The 17,145-nt window shown below is 39.5% G+C and overlaps 2 protein-coding genes across 3 annotated transcripts in view; both read left to right on the top strand.

The window, feature by feature from the left end:
- LOC311588403 (C-type lectin domain family 6 member A) overlaps window positions 1-17,145 on the top strand; it is a 152,048-nt gene that overhangs the window by 40,502 nt on the left and 94,401 nt on the right. Inside the window, exon 2 of the mRNA XM_084765985.1 lies at window positions 8,753-8,842. Within this exon, the coding sequence (XP_084622111.1) occupies window positions 8,753-8,842 (90 nt within the window). The remainder of the gene's footprint in view (window positions 1-8,752; window positions 8,843-17,145) is intronic.
- The window catches only part of LOC311588396 (C-type lectin domain family 6 member A-like), a 167,904-nt gene that overhangs the window by 136,879 nt on the left and 13,880 nt on the right, over window positions 1-17,145 (top strand). The gene's annotated exons all lie outside the window — the stretch shown is intronic.

Below are 17,145 nucleotides of genomic sequence, written 5' to 3'. Positions count from 1 at the left end.
CCTCTCCCAGGTCTGGTCTCCACCCTTATTTCTCTTGGTGTTCCATCTTCTAGCTTGTTCCTTCTCTTCTACCACTACCTCTGTATATTATATTTCCCTTTCTGACTGAGACTTAACAGTCCTTCATTGGATCCTCATTGTTACTTACCTTCTTTGGGTCTGTACATTGTGGTATGTTTATCTTGTATTTTATGTCCAAAATCTGCTTATAAGTGAGTATATACCATGTGTGTCTTTCTGGGTCTGGGTTACCTCATTCAGGATGATCTTTTCTCATTCCATCCATTTGCCTGCACGTTGCATGATTCCTTTGTTTTTAATAGCTGACTGGTATTCCATTGTATAGATGTACCCCAGCTTCTTTATCCATTCTTTAGTTGAGGGGCATCTATGTTCTAATCGACTTAGTGTATCTGGTGTTATGTTGAGGTCTTTGATTGGTGTGGACTTGAATTTTGTGCAGGGTGATAAATATGTATATTTTCATCCTTCTACATGCAAACATCCAATTACCAACACCATTTTTGGTAGATTCTTTCTTTTATCCATTGTATGGCTTTGGCTCCTTTGTCAAACTTTAAGTACCAATAGGTGTGTGACTTTATTTCGGAGTCTTTGATTCAGTTCCATTGATCAACCAATCTATTTCTATGCCAGTACCATGCAGATTTTATTGATATTTCTCTGCACTACAGCTTGAAGTCAGAGATGAAGATACCTCTAGAAGTTGTTTTATTGTATAATCGGACTGTTTTAGCTATGGTGGGTTTTTTCCTTTTCCACATGACATTTAGAATTATTCTTTCAAGGTCTGTAAAGAATCATGTTGGTATTTGATAGGTATTGCATTGAATCTGTAGATTGCTTTTGGTAAGACGGCTATTTTTACTATGTTAATCTTATGAGCATGGGACATTTTTCCATCTTTTCATATCTTCAGTTTCTTTCTTCAGAGACTTGAAGTTCTTGTCACATAGATATTTAACTTGTTTGGTTAGAATACACCAAGATACTTTATATTATTTGTCGCTATTGTGAATGATGTTTCCCTAATTTCTTTCTCAGGCCACTTGTTTTTGTATAGGAGGGCTTTAATTAATCTTGTATCCAGCCACATTGCTGAGGTTGTTTATCAGCATTAAAAGTTCTCTGGTGGAATTTTTGGGGTCACTTGTGTATATCACCATATCATGTGTGAATAGTGACACTTTGACGTCTTCCTTTTCTATTCATCCTGTTCATTGACCTCTTTTCATTGTCTTATCACTTTAGCTAGAACTTTAACTTGTATATTGAGTATATATATGGAGAGAGTGGGCAGCATTGTCTTATGCCTGATTTTAGTGAAATTGCTTTGAGTTTATCTCCATTTTACATGATGTTGGCTATCAGCTTGCTGTATATAGCCTTTATTATGTTTAGGTATGGGTCTTTTGCTCTGATCTCTCTAAGGGTTTCATCATGAAGATGTGTTAGATTTTCTCAAAGGCTTTTTATGCATCTATTGAGATGGTCATGTGATTTTTTTCTTTCAGTTTTTTTATATGGTGGATAACATGGATAGATTTTCATATGTTGAATCTTCCCAGCATCCCTGGAATGAAGCCTACTTGATCATGGTGGATGATGTAACTTATGTGTTCTTTGATTTGGTTTGTGAATATTTTATTGAGTATTTTTGCATTAGTGTTCATGAGTGGAATGGGTCTGAAGTTCTCTTCCTTTGTTGGGTCTCTGTGTGGCTTAGGTAGCAGGGTGACTATGACATTAAATAATGAGTTTGTTAATGTTCCTTCTGGTTGTATTTTGTGGAATAGTTAGAGGAGTGTTGGTTTTAGCTGTCCTTCGAAAGTCTGGTAGAATTCTACACAAGAACTATCTGGCCTTGGGCTTTTTTGTTTGTTTGTTTGGGAGACTTCTGATGACTGATGAATGCTTCTTTTTTCTTAGGAGTTACAGGACTGTTTATACTGTTTACCTGATCTTCATTTAATGGCGATAAGTGGTTTCTATCAAGAAAACCATACATTTCATTTAGATTTCTCAATTTTGTGGAGAACAGGCTTTTGAAGCAAAACCTAATGATTCTTTGGATCTCTTCAGTGTCTGTTTTTATGTCCCCCTTTTTATTTCTCATTATGTTAATTTGGATATTCTCCCTCTTAGGTTGGCTAAGGGTTTGTCTATCTTGTTCATTTTCTCAAAGAAAGAGCTCTTAGTTTCTTTGATTCTTTGTATTGTTCTCATTGTTTTTGATTTATTGATTTCAGCCCTGAGTTTATTTCCTATCATCTACTCCTCTTTGGTGTGTTTGTCTCTTTTTTTTTCTAGACCTCTCAGATGTGCTCTTAAGCTGCTAATATGGGATCTCTTCAATTTCTTTCTGCAGGTGCTTAGTGCTATGAAGTGTCCTTTTAACACTGCTTTCATTGTGTCCCATAAATTGGATATGTTTTGCCTTCATTTCCATTGAATTCTAGATAGTCTTTACTTTCATTCTTTATTTCATCCTTGACCCAGTGGTCACTGAGTAGGAAGTTAGTTGTTCAGTTTACATGAGTTTATAGACTTTCTGTTGTGTCTGTAGTTGTTGAGTTTCAGCTTTAATCCATGGTGTCTGATAAGACACACATGGTTATTTCAATCTTCTTGTATCTGTTGATACTTGCTTTGTGACTGAGTATATTGTTGATTTTGGAGAAGGTTCTATGAGGTTCTGAGAAGAAAATATATTATTTTGTGTTTGGGTGAAATGTTCTGCAAATATCTTTTAGGTACACTTGATTCATAATGTCTGTTAGTTTCTTTATTTCTCTGTTTAGTTTCTGTCTCTATGATCTGTCTGTTGGTGAGAGTGTGGTATTGAAGTCTCCCACTATTAATGTGGAGGGTTTGATGTATAATTTAAGCTTTAGTAATGTTTCTTATATGAAAGTGATGCCCTTGCATTTGGGGCATGGATCTTCAGAATTGAGACATCGTTTTGGTCTATTTTTCCCTTGATAAATATGAAGTGACCTTCTTATTTATTTTGATTAATTATGGTTGAAAATCTATTTTATTAAATTCTAGAATTACTACTTAAGCTTGCTTCTTGGATCTATTTGGATGGAAAACCTTTTTGTAGTCTTTCACTCTGAGGTAACGTCTGTCACTATTGCTGAGGTGTGTTTTGTATGCAGCGGAATGATGGGTCTTGGTTTCACATCCATTCTGTTAACCTGTATCTTTTTACTGGGGAGTTGAGACCATTGATGTTGAGAGTTATCAATGACCAGTGATTGTTAATTCCTTTTATTTCAATGTTAGTGGTGATAGAGTGTGTGCGTGTGCACCCCTTCTTTTGGTTTTGCTGTTGTGTGGTTATTTATTTCCTGTGTTTTCCTGAGTGTAGTTAGCCCCCTTGGGTTGTAGTTTGCCTTCTAGTATCTTCTATAGGGCTGGATTTGTGAATAGGTACCGTTTAAATTTGTTTTTTATTATGGAATATCTTGTTTTCCTCCCCTATGGTGATTTAAATTTGCTGGATATAGTAGTTGGGGCTGATATCTGTGTCCTTTTAGTGTTTGTAATATATTTTCCCAGGGCATTCTAGCTTTTAGAGTTTCAGATGAGAAGTCAGGTGTAATTCTGGTAGGTTTGCCTTTACATGATACTTGGTCTTTTTACCTTACAGCTTTTCATATTCTTCCTTCCTTCCTTTCTTTTTTTTGTACATTTAGTGTTTTGATTACTATGGCAGGAGGATTTTCTTTTCCACTCCAATCTATTTGGTGTTCTGTAAGAATCTTGTATGTTTACTGGCATCCCTTTCTTTTATGCTGGGAAAGTTTCCTTCTATGATTTTGTTGAAAATATTTTCTGGACCTTGGAACTGGGAGTCATTTTCCTCTATTCTTATTATTATTAGGCTTTGCCCTTATATAGTGTCTCAGATTTCTTAGATGTTTTGTGTCTGGAATTTTTTAGATTTAACATTTTCTTTGACTGATGTATCAGTTTCTTTAATCGTATCTCCTACACCTCAGATCTCTCTTCCATCTCTTGTATTCTGTTGGTGATACTTGAATCTGTAATTCTTGTTCTCTTACCTAGGTATTCTGTCTCTGGAGTTGTCTCAGATTGTATTTTCTTTATTGCTTCTATTTCAATTTTTTTTTTGCTCTTTAACAATTTTGTTCATTTTCTTCTCCCATCTGATTGTATTTTCTTACATTTCTTTAAGGTATTTATTAAATTCCTTTCTTATTTGATTGTATTTTGCTTTTTTTTTGAGAGATTTACATTCCTCCTTTAAGGCCTTTATCATTTTCATAACCTCAGATTTTATATAGTTTTCTTGCACTTCAGATGTGATAGTACATCCAGAGCTTGTGGTGGTAAGATAGCTGGTTCCTGGTGGTGTCATACAAGCCTAGGTTTGTTGCATGTATTTTTCACTGATGCCATCTAGTTTTCTTTGGTGTCAGAAGACCTGATGGTCCCCAGTGGTCTTGCAGCTCAGGAGTATGTAGAAATGGCTCCAAGCTGTATGTTGCTCAGGCCCTCAGAAGCCTCCTCGGGGTCTCAGACAATGAGGGCTGGGTCCCACATACAGCTCACTTCTCTGCTAGCTGTGTCCCACATGTGTCAGGCAGATCAGGAATAGGTATATAGTAATCTAAGCTGAATGCTTGGGCCAGCCACAGGCCTCCTTGAGATGGCAGACAATAGGAGTTTGCTCCCACATACATCTCACCTCTCTGGTGGCTGTATCGCAGGTGGGTTAGGCAGATTAGTAGTAGGCAGAGAGAACTCTGACCTGATTGTTGCTCTGACCACCCAAGGCCTCTTTGTCATGGCAGACAACCAGCCTTAGGTCCCACATATATCTCATCTCTCTGATCTCTGCGTCCCAGGTGGATCAGACAGGTCAGGCAGTTTATGAGCAAGCATTATCCTTATGGAGTCAGCGACACAGCCAACATGCCCTGGCGTTATGGATTTAGCCACACAGCCACTTGCTAGCCAAGCAGGCACTGAGCTCCAGGCACTCAAATTTGGCTGAGTTCTGCCATCTTGGACCCAGGACCCTATATGCTCTTATTGTTCAGCTGGTATCCACAGGGGGACCAGTAGAATCATGGAGTGGTGTTGGGATGTTAACCCCAGTATCCAAGACCTGTTTATGGGAAAGTGGGAGTAACCCAAAGTCTGGTGGCTGGAGAAGAGAGCCCCTGGAATGTGGGAACTTTGCTCCTATAGGCAGAAAGCACAGGGCACTGGGAGTCGAGGACCTTGCACAACTCCTGGACCAGGAAGAGAGCTACAGAGGGGCCTAGAAATGTGTGTCTGCAAGTCCAGCAGTGTCACCTCTCATCTGGAAGACACCAATGTCAATGTTTTGTAGTCAACTGCTAGGTTACCATAACCACAGTCTCTGATCTTCTACCACCCAGATATTGTAAGTCTTGACTGCTGCCATCTGGAAGTGCAAGATTCTTTATTAAAAGGTATTCCAGTGTAGTCTGGAACCTAAGGTTGCAGAGACTAGAGTGCTGAGTGTCAGTGGTCAGTTAGAGTGTGCATGCTGGAGATGGGTAAGAAAGCATAATGAAGTTTGACTCTGGACAGCTTAGGAGAATGTTTTCTCTTCCTGGACAGTCAGTCAACTCAAGATTATAGTTTGGATATCTTCATCCAGAAGGGGAAGTGGAATCAATTAGTAACGAATTGGTGGAAACAACCACTTCTTCCTTACTTTTTTTTTTATCAAACAACCATGGGAAAAGAAGACTTAGGGGATTTTAAAATTCCCAAGTCCATTCCATCATTACCATAGCTATCCCTATACTGTTACTTGAAAACCTTCGTTGAGTTCAATCTAAGTTTGAGCTTTCTCTGTGGCTTTGTAGTTGGTTACTAGTTATTGAAGTCAGTCTTCAGCTCTTTCCCTGTTCTGACGATGTGGAAGTTTGGGTTGCCACTGTCTGAGTACATGTTGGCCTTATTTTGAAACAGTCTTAAGATCTGGCAAGAGTTAATTTTATATTTATTGTTGTGGTACTATTTTTGGAGTTTAGAACATTCCCACTAAAATGGGCAGAGAAAATATCCTGTGATCAGAGGACTTTCAGAAGCTCTGTGCTAAGAACCACAGATAAGGGCCATGTCCTTACATGTTATGTATCCCAGTATCGTAGGTATCCCATTGGAGACTGCTTCCTCATGAATGTGTTGGTTTGGTGATGACAGTAGAGGGAAAGTTCCTAAGAACATGTGTGAGGAGGGAGTGATAACAGACTTTATAAGGCTTGCCTCTGATTTCATATCAATTTTCAGTTCCTTTAACCTAATGAGGGAGCTCCTTAAATGTTACCAACCTAATGAAAGAACTTATTAAATGTTACTAATCCACTTTGCCCAAACAGCTGAGCTGCCTACTAACATATCAAAGCAGATGCTATTCACCAGCCTCTCTCAGCATTGTCAGTACCTGTTGCAGAGACATCCTAGCTGGCACACCCCACCCCTTACCTTAAACTCTGTAGCCCATGGACTAGGACAGGCCTTTCCCCCAACATCTCATTCATACACAACCCGGCCATTGTGGCTATGTGGTCCTTTTGCTATCTCGTTCTTCTGGCTCACTCCTGGCCTCTTTGCCACTGGCTCTCATGACCTCCCCTGAACCACTAGCTATGGCCTGGCTCACTCTGGATCATTCTTGATGCTTCTGTCTCTAATTTCCCTTATATCTATAATAAATATTTTAACCAGTTATGAGAATTCAAGTCTTCCTTTTATTTCCATTTCAGAAAACCTTGGCTATAAATCTCAGGAACACCATCCACTTCCTTTAAGGCAGAGTCTCTCATGGGTCTGGAGAACATCAATTAAAAGCTGGGATGCCTGACAAGAAGCTCCCAGGGATCCATCTGTCTCTGCTTTCTCAGATCTGGGATTACAAGCATGTATCATCACACATGACATTTCTAGGTAGGTTCTGGGCATCAGTCTCAGGTCCTCATGCTTGCAAGGCTTCCAACCACTTTATCATCTCTCAGACCTCTATAAACTTCTTATTATTTACTACATTAATTCATAATGACTAAATTCTAGGCCTTCAATCAGACTTTTTATTGCTTACAAGAACCCAGTTCATATGTGTGTGTGTGTGTGTGTGTGTGTGTGTGTGTGTGTTTGTGTGTGTGTGTGTGTGTATCTCAAACCTTATATTAACTAAATAACCCAAATAAAATATTGTAACAATTTCTTTAAATTACATTCACAGAGAAATCTCGTTTGAGGTGGGAGAAAGTTCCATATTAGGAACTGAGCAAGTGATGAGAATACTCTTGTCAGAGTTTCCAGGAACAGTTTTAGGCATGTTTCTCAATTTCCTCTTTCTTGAAAAGATTCTTAAAGACTCTTCTAGTGCCTTTAATCACTAGACACCATTTCCTACTTCAGCTTCTTCAGGGTGTACAGGGTTATCCATCTCTGGGGCATTTAGCTCAGAGTAGGTAGAGCTCTGGTCTCTTTGAAAGAAGACAGGTCCCTGACTCATATCAGGGAGACAAAGACGCAAGAAGCCCTTGAACTTCTGAACACAGACCTAAATAATGGTGGAGGAGAGCCAGCCCCCAGGTGCGGTGAGCATTCCTGTCTCAGTTCAGAGGCCATGGTGAAAGTGTGTGATGGGATGAGTGTTTGCCTGGGGTAAAGACGCAGACAAGTGGTCAGGCTGAACGATAGAATGAAACAGGACAGCAGACCCACAGGAGTTTGAGGGAAATAATTACTCAGCTATTAAAAACAAGGATTTCCCAAAATTTGTAGACAAATGGATTGAACTAGAAATGATCATAATGAGTGAGTTAACCCAGAAGTAGAAAGTCTCAAATAGTATATACTCACTTAGAACTGGACACTAGCCCAAGGGATATGTCCCATGAAAGTCTTCACTTACCAGGAAAGTGGGACAGAGGGGAGGACATCCTATTGGGACTCTAGGTGAGAGAAGCATGGAAGAATGGAGAAATAGAAGGATCCAGAGGGTCCTAGAAACCTACAAGAAGAACACTATGATGGGCAGATCTGGGCCAGGGGTCCTGCTCAAACTATGGCACCAGCCAAGAACAATATGTGCAGGAAACTTCGAACCCCTACCCAGATCTAGCCAATAGACAGGACGTTCTTCACAGTTGAGTGGAGAGTGGGGTCTGACTTTCACATGAACTCTGGTGCCCCATATTTGACCATGTCCCCTGGATAGGGAGGCCTGGTGGCACTCAGAGGAAGGATAGCAGGCTATAAAGAAGGGAGTATATACAGGGGGAGGAGGTCCCCCTCTGTCACAGTCATGGAGAAAGGGAGTGAGAGGAAAATGGGAGGGAGGGAGGAATGGGAGGATACAAGGGATGGGATAACAATTGAGATTTAATATGAATAAATTAATAAAATATATTTAAAAAGAAGCAAGTATAAAGACATGGAATTGCACATGCCTGAGGGTGAAATTTTTTCTAGATTGTGTGAGAGTCTCTCTCTCTCTCTCTCTCTCTCTCTCTCTCTCTCTCTCTCTCTCTCTCTCTCTCTCTCTCTCTCTTTGTGTGTGTGCACATGAATTCCCACCTGACTTTGTCATTTATTCTATGGCTTTCACAGCTTTTCCTACTGTAAGTTTCTAATTACTCTGAGCATTTTGTCTGGTTTGTCACTACTCTAAGCTTTTGGTGTGTGGTGACTATGTCTGCTTGCTGTCCCACAGGGAAGGGAGTCTCCTGGACCCTGAGACTCTGGTCAGTTGCTGTGATTTCTATTTTACTCCTCAGCACCTGTTTTATCATGAGCTGTGTGGGTAAGTTCTTCACTGATGGGTGTCTCTCATTTTTTTCTTTTCCTTTTAAAAATTATTATAATTTATTCAGATTACATCCTGCTTGTTATCCCCTCACTTGTATCTGCCTGTTCCCATGCTCCTCTGCTCTCCCACACTATTCCTCTTCCCTAGACTTCTGACAGAAGTGACCTTCTCCCCCACAATATGACCACAGCCTCTGAAGTCTAATCCAGACAGCCTGCTTCCCCTTTCTTGTGTGTGCCACCAAGCCTCTCCACCAAGGGGAAATGATCAAATTGGGAGTGCTAGAGTTCATGTCAGAGGCCATCCCCACTTTCTCCACAACCATGAAGAATGAACTGTCCACTGGCTAGATCTGAACAGGCGGTCTAGGTGTATCGCATACATTGTCCTTGGTTGGTACAGTTTGCGCAGGCCCCTCAGGGTCCAGATCTTGGTGTCTCTTTTGTGCACTTTCTTGTCTCTGCTCCACAGAGATGCCCAGGGGCTGTTTTGTTTTGTTTAACTTTGCTTTGTTTGGTTTGGTTCTGTCTTTTTGAGACAGGGTTCTTCTGCAAAGTCCTAGCTGTCCTGGAACTCTCTCTCTCTCTGTGGACCATGCTGACCTCAACCTCACAGAGATCAGCTTGCTTCTGCCTCCCATGTGCCTGCGCTAAAAGTGTGGGCCACCTTTCCTGCTGGTGCTAGTTTTTTGAATCCCATTAACTGGTCAGACCTTACATGCAATATCACATTTTTCCTGAATTCTCTTCCTCATTGTTTTCTTTCTCTCTATTGACCTCTGAGATTTTTCAGGTTTCTTCACCTAGCTTTGTTAGCACATGTCATTAATAACTATCATCTGTGACAGAACCTTCCAGCAAAGAGTTCACCACTAATCACATCCTTTGTCATAGTATGACACTCTTGAGAATGCAACTCTAATTGATTTCATAAGGTTCAAAGATAAGAGTCTGTGACTCATATGGGATTTTGTGTTTCAATTTGAGAGGAAAATGTGACCAAATTAGTGAAGATTGAGGAAATAAAATATTTCTGCCCTGTTTCACCTGCCTATAAAGCCGTATCAGAAGTCTAGTGTGTGAGAAATGTTGATGATATTCTTGGCCATCTACAGCCTGCTTTTCTATTTGTTGTGGAGATGATCACAATAGTTACTGCACAGTCCAGAACGCACAGTGATGAGACAAATACATCATTCTCACCAAATCAGGATCTGTGCTGACTGGCACAGTCTTGTCTAGGAGGGAGGGCAGGCTGTGGTAGCTAAGGATAGTTACTTTACTGCTCAAGAAGAAACAGACATGCAGATACCAAAACTGGAACTAGAAACATTTGCTAAATGTATAAAGAATCTGTTTTTATTAACATTGATTAATGTGCACACTTATGAACAAAATGCTAATTTAAAAATAATTTGTATTTATTTTTGAAACTTTCATACTTATGTACAATGTATCTTAACCATAGCCAACCCCTTGAAAAGTCTACAGACTATTAAAGTACTCCTACCTGCAATCAAGGATGCCAGGATATGTTAACATATCCATTATTCTTGCCTCAAAAGTTGATGCTTCATGCAAAGGAGGCCGGATATTGTGGGGTGGGGTATCAACACAGAACCATGCAGCACATGTGGCAGTTCCCTGATGCAAGATGCAGACAATGGAATGCTTTTTTTCCCCCAGAAAAATAAAGCTGTTGTTATAGTTGGGGAGAGGAAAAACAAATGAGGAGATATAGATACGAGTGATATAAGTGAATACAGGGCAGCAATAATTCAGTCTGATATTCAGAGGTTTTGCCTAGAGAGGTGAGGGCAGTAGGGAGGAAGTGCACTGGCCTGGCCCAGGAAGAGGTCATGAGGCAACATATCTGGTCATGTGGATGCCATTACCTTCTTTCTTCACAGTGATTTACCAGTTTACGATGGACAAGCCCAGTAGAAGACAGTCTGAACTTCACACAAGTCATCCCAATCTCACCTGCTTCAGTGAAGGGACTATGGTGTCAAGTATGTGGTGTATGTATATGTGTGTGTGTGGTATATGCATGTGTGTATGTAGCATGCATATGTGTAATTTGTTTGTCTTTTTCTTGATTTCTTCAATAAATTTGTTTTTTAATATACATTTTAATCTACAAACACACACACACACATATATATAAGTATGCTGAAAAAAGAAACAGCAACTGTGTAGAGATGTTAAGAAAAAGCGGAAGTAAAGAAACAAGAACAATAGAACTTTTTTTTTTAACAAACAAGGCTTTTATAGACAAATGAAAGCATACATGGTCTGATATAAATGTACATGTGGACTCCACCTCATAATCTATTGCACAACTCAGGTGGACATCCCCTACACAATGCCATGTCGGCCACAAAAACAGGTAGGCAGCTCTCCCATGGAACACTCTCAAGGGCATAATTCTCCTTGATGTGGATCCCAGCATCACCACTTTGCTTGTTCCCACCCTAAACTCCAGAGACTATCCTCTGCTCTAGTGCAGGCCACACCAGCCAGAAAAAGAGTAGACAAAATCAAGGTAGTACCCACTGTTGGAACAGAGGACACACTGCATGACAGAATATAAAAAAACCCACTGGCCCTGGACCTCCTCCAGTCTCAACCCCCCCTGCTCCACACGAGACCACTGCTAATGCCAGAGAAACAGAAGTGCACTTATGAGTGTCAGTGTGGGGCTGAGGGGGGGTGAATTCTGTGGAATGTTTTCTTTATTAGACCACGAGGTCAAGTCTACATGTTATCATTGAAATCAAGAAGTCTGCCGGGTGTGGTGGCACACACCTTTAATCCCAGCACTCAGGAGGCAGAGGCAGGCGGATCACTGTGAGTTCGAGGCCAGCCTGGTCTACAAAGTGAGTCCAGGACAGCCAAGGCTACACAGAGAGACCCTGTCTCAAAAACCAAAAACCAAAAACCAAAACAAAAAAACCTGTGGTCATTTTTTTGGCAAATCATCATATCCATGGAGAATCATTGCAACATTTGAAATAGAGAATTGATGTATCCAAATTCAGCTTATAGTTGATGCTTCTACACACACGATCAAGTACCTACAGCAAAACAAAACCAAAACCAAAAACAAACCATGAACTAATCAGGAATTACACACACACACACACACACACACACACACACACACACACACACACACACACACGATTCATAGTGTTTTGGCTATTTGTATTTGGCAGCCTTGGAGAAAACATCTTTCCTATCTTGGTGCATCTAAAATTATGACTGTAAATCAATCTCCAGCACATATTGTCAATATCCCCTTAAAACATCTATCTACACCTAAAAACATCTTAACCCTTAAGCAACTAAGCTTAATTGTAAAACTAAATTATCTGGTCTTCAACCCCATCAGAGACATGGGAAGGAATAAAATTAATTACCTTAGTATACAGGGAATGCAGCTTAGCAGCTTCCCAAATGAGGAGATGACATGTAACATTGCCACATCATCTGCAGCCTTCTGGCTCAATATATCTGACAGACATATTTGTGAAGCAGAAACTGTTGAGGACTTGTTTACCCTCTCTTGGCTGAATTTGGCCATCTTCTTTGCCTGTATCCAAGTTTGCCCATTTTTAGGAACAATTCTGTTTGTGGTAGAAATGAGGACGTTTTACCCAGTGGCTTGCTTGCCACATTGGAAGCCAATCTCCGTAAGGTGGTTCTTTGATGCTCATCTTCTTTGAGGTAGGCTGGGTGCTGCTGGGAGTTAACCTGTCTCATTTTCAATGAATATTTGAAATAATAAAAACATTTTAAATGCCATATTCTGTAGGTCTCTGAGGGTTTTGAAGACTTTCTCTAACTATTTTACTTTATCTTTCTATAGAATTATATCTATCTGTTCCATTGAGAATGTGTATTCTTGTGATAAAAATAGACTAGTAATTGCTATGACCATGATTTGGTCTTGGTTTGAAAAATTAGCTTGTATAACTTACTTTTCCTAAACAGCTTGCAATAGTACTTTCAATGTTTTGGAAGTAAACCTTGTATTATAATTGAGTTGTATAGGTACAATAAAGCATAATAGAATATATATATATATATATGGTATGTGTGTGAAGAATAATCTTATATTTCAATTCTATACCAGTGTACCAAAATTAAACTTATTTTGCATCAATACACAAAATTCTATACCAGTGAATTAAAAATAACTTTGTGAGTTATTAAGGTATTAAGCTGAGGAGTAGAGTTACTATTATACTTTTTATCTTTATTTTATTTTATTTTTTTAAACCATTTTTTTATTAATTTATTCATATTACATCTTGATTGTTAGCCCTTCCCCTGTTTCCTCCCATTCTTCCCTCCCTCCCACTTCCCACCTTCTCTCCTCCCCTATGTCTGTGATTGAGGGAGACTTCCACCCCCTATGTATGCTCTAAGATTATCGAGTCTCTTCTTGGTAACTTGCTATCATTCCTCTGAGTGCCACCAGGCCTCTCCATCCAGGGGACATGGTCAGAAAAGGGGCACCAGAGTTCATGTGAGAATCAGATCTCACTCTCCACTCAACAGTGGAGAATATCGTGTTCGTCGGCTAGGTCTTGGTAGGGGTTCGAAGTTTACTGCCTATTTCTCCTTGGCTGGTGCCTTAGTTTGAGGAGGACCCCAGGACCCAGATCTGCCTGTCATAAAGTTCTTCTTGTAGGTTTCCAGAACACTGTGGGTCCTATTATTTCCCCATTCTTCCATGCTACTCTCGCCTAAAGTCTCAATAGGATGTCCTCTCCTCTGACCCACTTTCCTGATAAGTAAAGTTTTTCATGGGACGTATCCCTTGGACTAGTGTTTTGATATAAGTGAGTATATACCGTTTGTCTCTTTTTGCTTCTGGGTGAACTCACTCATTATGATAATTTCTAGGTCAATCCATTTGTCCACAGATTTCGGGAATTCCTTGTTTTTAATAGCTGAGTAATACTCCATAGTGTAAATGTACCATAGTTTCTTAGTCCATTCTTCTACTGAGGGACACTTAGGCTGTTTCCATGTTCTGGCTATTGTGTATAAAGCAGCTATGAACATGGTTGAGCATATGTCCCTGTTGTGTGTTAGGGCATTTTCTGGGTATATTCCAAGGAGTGGGATAGCTGGGTCTTGAGGAAGCCCTATTCCCATTTTTCTGAGAAAACGCCAGATAGCTTTCCAAAGTGGTTGTACTCGTTTGCATTCCCACCAGCAGTGAAGGAGTGTTCCTCTCTCTCCACATCCTCACCAACATGTGGTGTCATTTGAGTTTTTGATCTTAGCCATTCTGATGGGTGTAAGGTGGAATCTCAGTGTCGTTTTGATTTGCATTTCTCTGATGCCTAACAAGGATGAGCATTTCTTTAAGTGTTTCTCAGCCATTTGATATTCCTCTGTTGAGAATTCTCTGTTTAGTTCTAAGCCCCATTTCGCAATTGGGTTGTTTGATTTTGTGGTGTTTAATTTCTTGAGTTCTTTATATATTTTGGATATTAAACCTTTGTCAGATGAAGGGTTGGTGAAGATCTTTTCCCAGTCTGTAGGCTGTCTCTTTGTTCTCTTGACGGTGTGTCCTGCCTTACAGAAGCTTCTCAGCCTCATGAGGTCCCATTTATTAATTGTTGACATTAATGTCTGGGCTGTTGGTGTACTGTTCAGGAAGTTGTTTCCTGTGCCTATGTGTCCCAGGCTCTTCCCCACTTTTTCCTCTAACTGAGTTAATGTCTCTGGTTTTAAGTTGAGGTCTTTAATCCACTTGGACTTGAGTTTTGTGCATGGTGACAAATATGGGTCTAATTTCATTTTTCTACATTTAGACATCCAGTTAGACCAGCACCATTTGTTGAAGATGCTATCATTTTTCCATTGAATAGATTTGGCTTCTTTGTCAAAAATCAAGTGAGCAACTGTGTGTGGATTCATCTCTGGGTCTTCAATTCGATTCCATTGATCCACCAGCCTATTACTTTGCCAGTACCATGCTGTTTTAATTACTGTTGCTCTGTAGTACAGCTTGAGATCAGGTATGGAGATTCCTCTGGAGATCTTTTATTGTATAGGATTGTTTTTGCTATTCTGGGTTTTTTATTTCTCCATATGAATTTGAGAATTGATCTTTCAATATCTTCAAAATATTTTGTAGGTATTTTGATAGGGATTGCATTGAATTTGTAAATTGCTTTTGGTAAGATGGCCATTTTTACTATGTTGATTCTCCCGATCCATGAACAAGGTAAATCCCTCCATCTTCTGATGTCATTTTCAATCTCTTTCTTCAAAGGTTTGAAGTTTTTTTCGAATAAATCCTTCACTTGCTTGGTTAGAGTTATTCCTAGATATTTTATACTGTTTGTGGCTATCGTGAAGGGAGTAGTTTTCCTAATTTCTTCCTCTGCCTGTTTGTCATTTGTATACAGGAAGGCTACTGACTTTTTCGAGTTTATTTTGTATCCTGCCAATTTGCTGAAGGTGTTTATCAGCTGGAGGAGCTCTCTGGTGGAATTTTGGGGGTTGCTTATATACACTATCATATCATCTGCAAATAGGGATAATTTGACTTCTTCCTTTCCCATTTGGATCCCCATGATCTCCTTTTGATGTCTTATTGCTCTGGCTAGAACTTCAAGAACTATATTGAAGAGATATGGGAACCGAGGGCAGCCTTGTCGGGTTCCTGATTTTAGAGGGATTTCCTTGAGTATCTCTCCATTTAATTTAATGTTGGCTGTTGGTTTGCTGTAAATAGCCTTTATTATGTTTATATAAGTGCCTTGTATTCCCAATCTCTCCAGAACTTTAAACATAAATGGGTGTTGGATTTTGTCAAATGCTTTTTCTGCATCAAGAGAGATGATCATGTGGTTTTTCTCTTTCAGTTTGTTTATATGACGGATAACATTGATGGATTTCCATATGTTAAACCATCCCTGCATGCCTGGAATGAATCCTACCTGGTCATGGTGGATGATGTCTTTGAAATGCTGTTGTATTCGCTTTGCGAGTATTTTGTTGAGTATTTTTGCATCAATGTTCATAAGAGAAATTGGTCTGAAATTCTCCTTTTTTGTTGGGTCTTTGTGAGGTTTAGGTATCAATGTGATTGTGGCCTCATAGAAGGAATTTGGTAATGTTCCGTCCATTTCTATCTTTCAGAATAGCTTGAATAGTATCGCTATTAACTCCTCTTTGAAGGACTGGTAGAATTCTGCGCTGAAGCCATCTGGCCCTGGGCTTTTTTTGGTTGGGAGACTATCAATGGTTGCTTCTATTTCTATAGGCGAAATAGGGCTATTTAATTTGTTTAACTGGTCTTGGTTCAATTTTGGCAAATGGAATCGGTCGAGTAATTTGTCCATTTCCCTTAAATTTTCGAATTTTGTGGCATAAATGCCTTTAAAGTAGGTTCTTATGGTTCTTTTTATTTCTTCGGTGTCTGTTGTTATGTCTCCCTTTTCATTTCTGATTTTGTTAATTTGGATAGTGTTTCTCTGTCTTTTCATTAGATTGGCTAACGGTTTGTCTATCTTGTTAATTTTCTCAAAGAACCAGCTCTTGATTTTGTTGATTCTTTGGATTGTTCTCTTTGTTTCTAATTTATTGATTTCAGCCCTGAGTTAGATTATTTCTAGGCATCTACTCCTCTTGGGTGTTTCTGCTTCTTTTTTTTCTAGAGCTCCCAGATGTGTTGTTAAGTTGTTTATGTGGGATGATTCCATTTTCTTTTTAAAGGCACTTAGTGCTATGAATTTTCCTCTTAGCACTGCTTTCAATGTGTCCCACAAATTTGAGTATATTGTTCCATCATTTTCATTGAATTTCAGGAAGTCTTTAATTTCTTCCCTTATTTCTTCCATGACCCATGTGTCATTAAGTAGAAAGTTGTTTAGTTTCCACGTGTTAGTATGCTTTTTGTTATTTGTGTTGTTGTTGAAGTCCAGCCTTAGACCATGGTGATCTGATAAGATACAAGGTATTATTTCAATCTTCTTGTATCTGTTGAGGTTTGCTTCATGACCAACTATGTGATCAATTTTAGAGAATGTTCCATGGGGTGCTGAGAAAAAGGTATACTCCTTTGCGTTTGGGTGGAAAGTTCTGTAGATATCTGTTAGATCCATTTGATTCATGACATTGGTTAATGAGGTTATTTCCTGGCTTAGTTTTTGAATCACAGACCTATCCTTGAGTGAAAGTGGGGTATTGAAGTCTCCCACTATTAATGTGTGGGTATCAATAAGTGGGGCAAGCTTTGTTAATAACTCTTTTACAAATGTGGGAGCC

The sequence above is a fragment of the Acomys minous genome (assembly GCF_964271855.1).
Source record: "Acomys minous genome assembly, chromosome: 17".
In the NCBI taxonomy this organism is placed as follows: Eukaryota; Metazoa; Chordata; class Mammalia; order Rodentia; family Muridae; genus Acomys; species Acomys minous.
The sequence above is the reverse complement of the archived record's forward strand: the minus strand, read 5'-3'. Positions and strand labels throughout refer to the sequence as shown.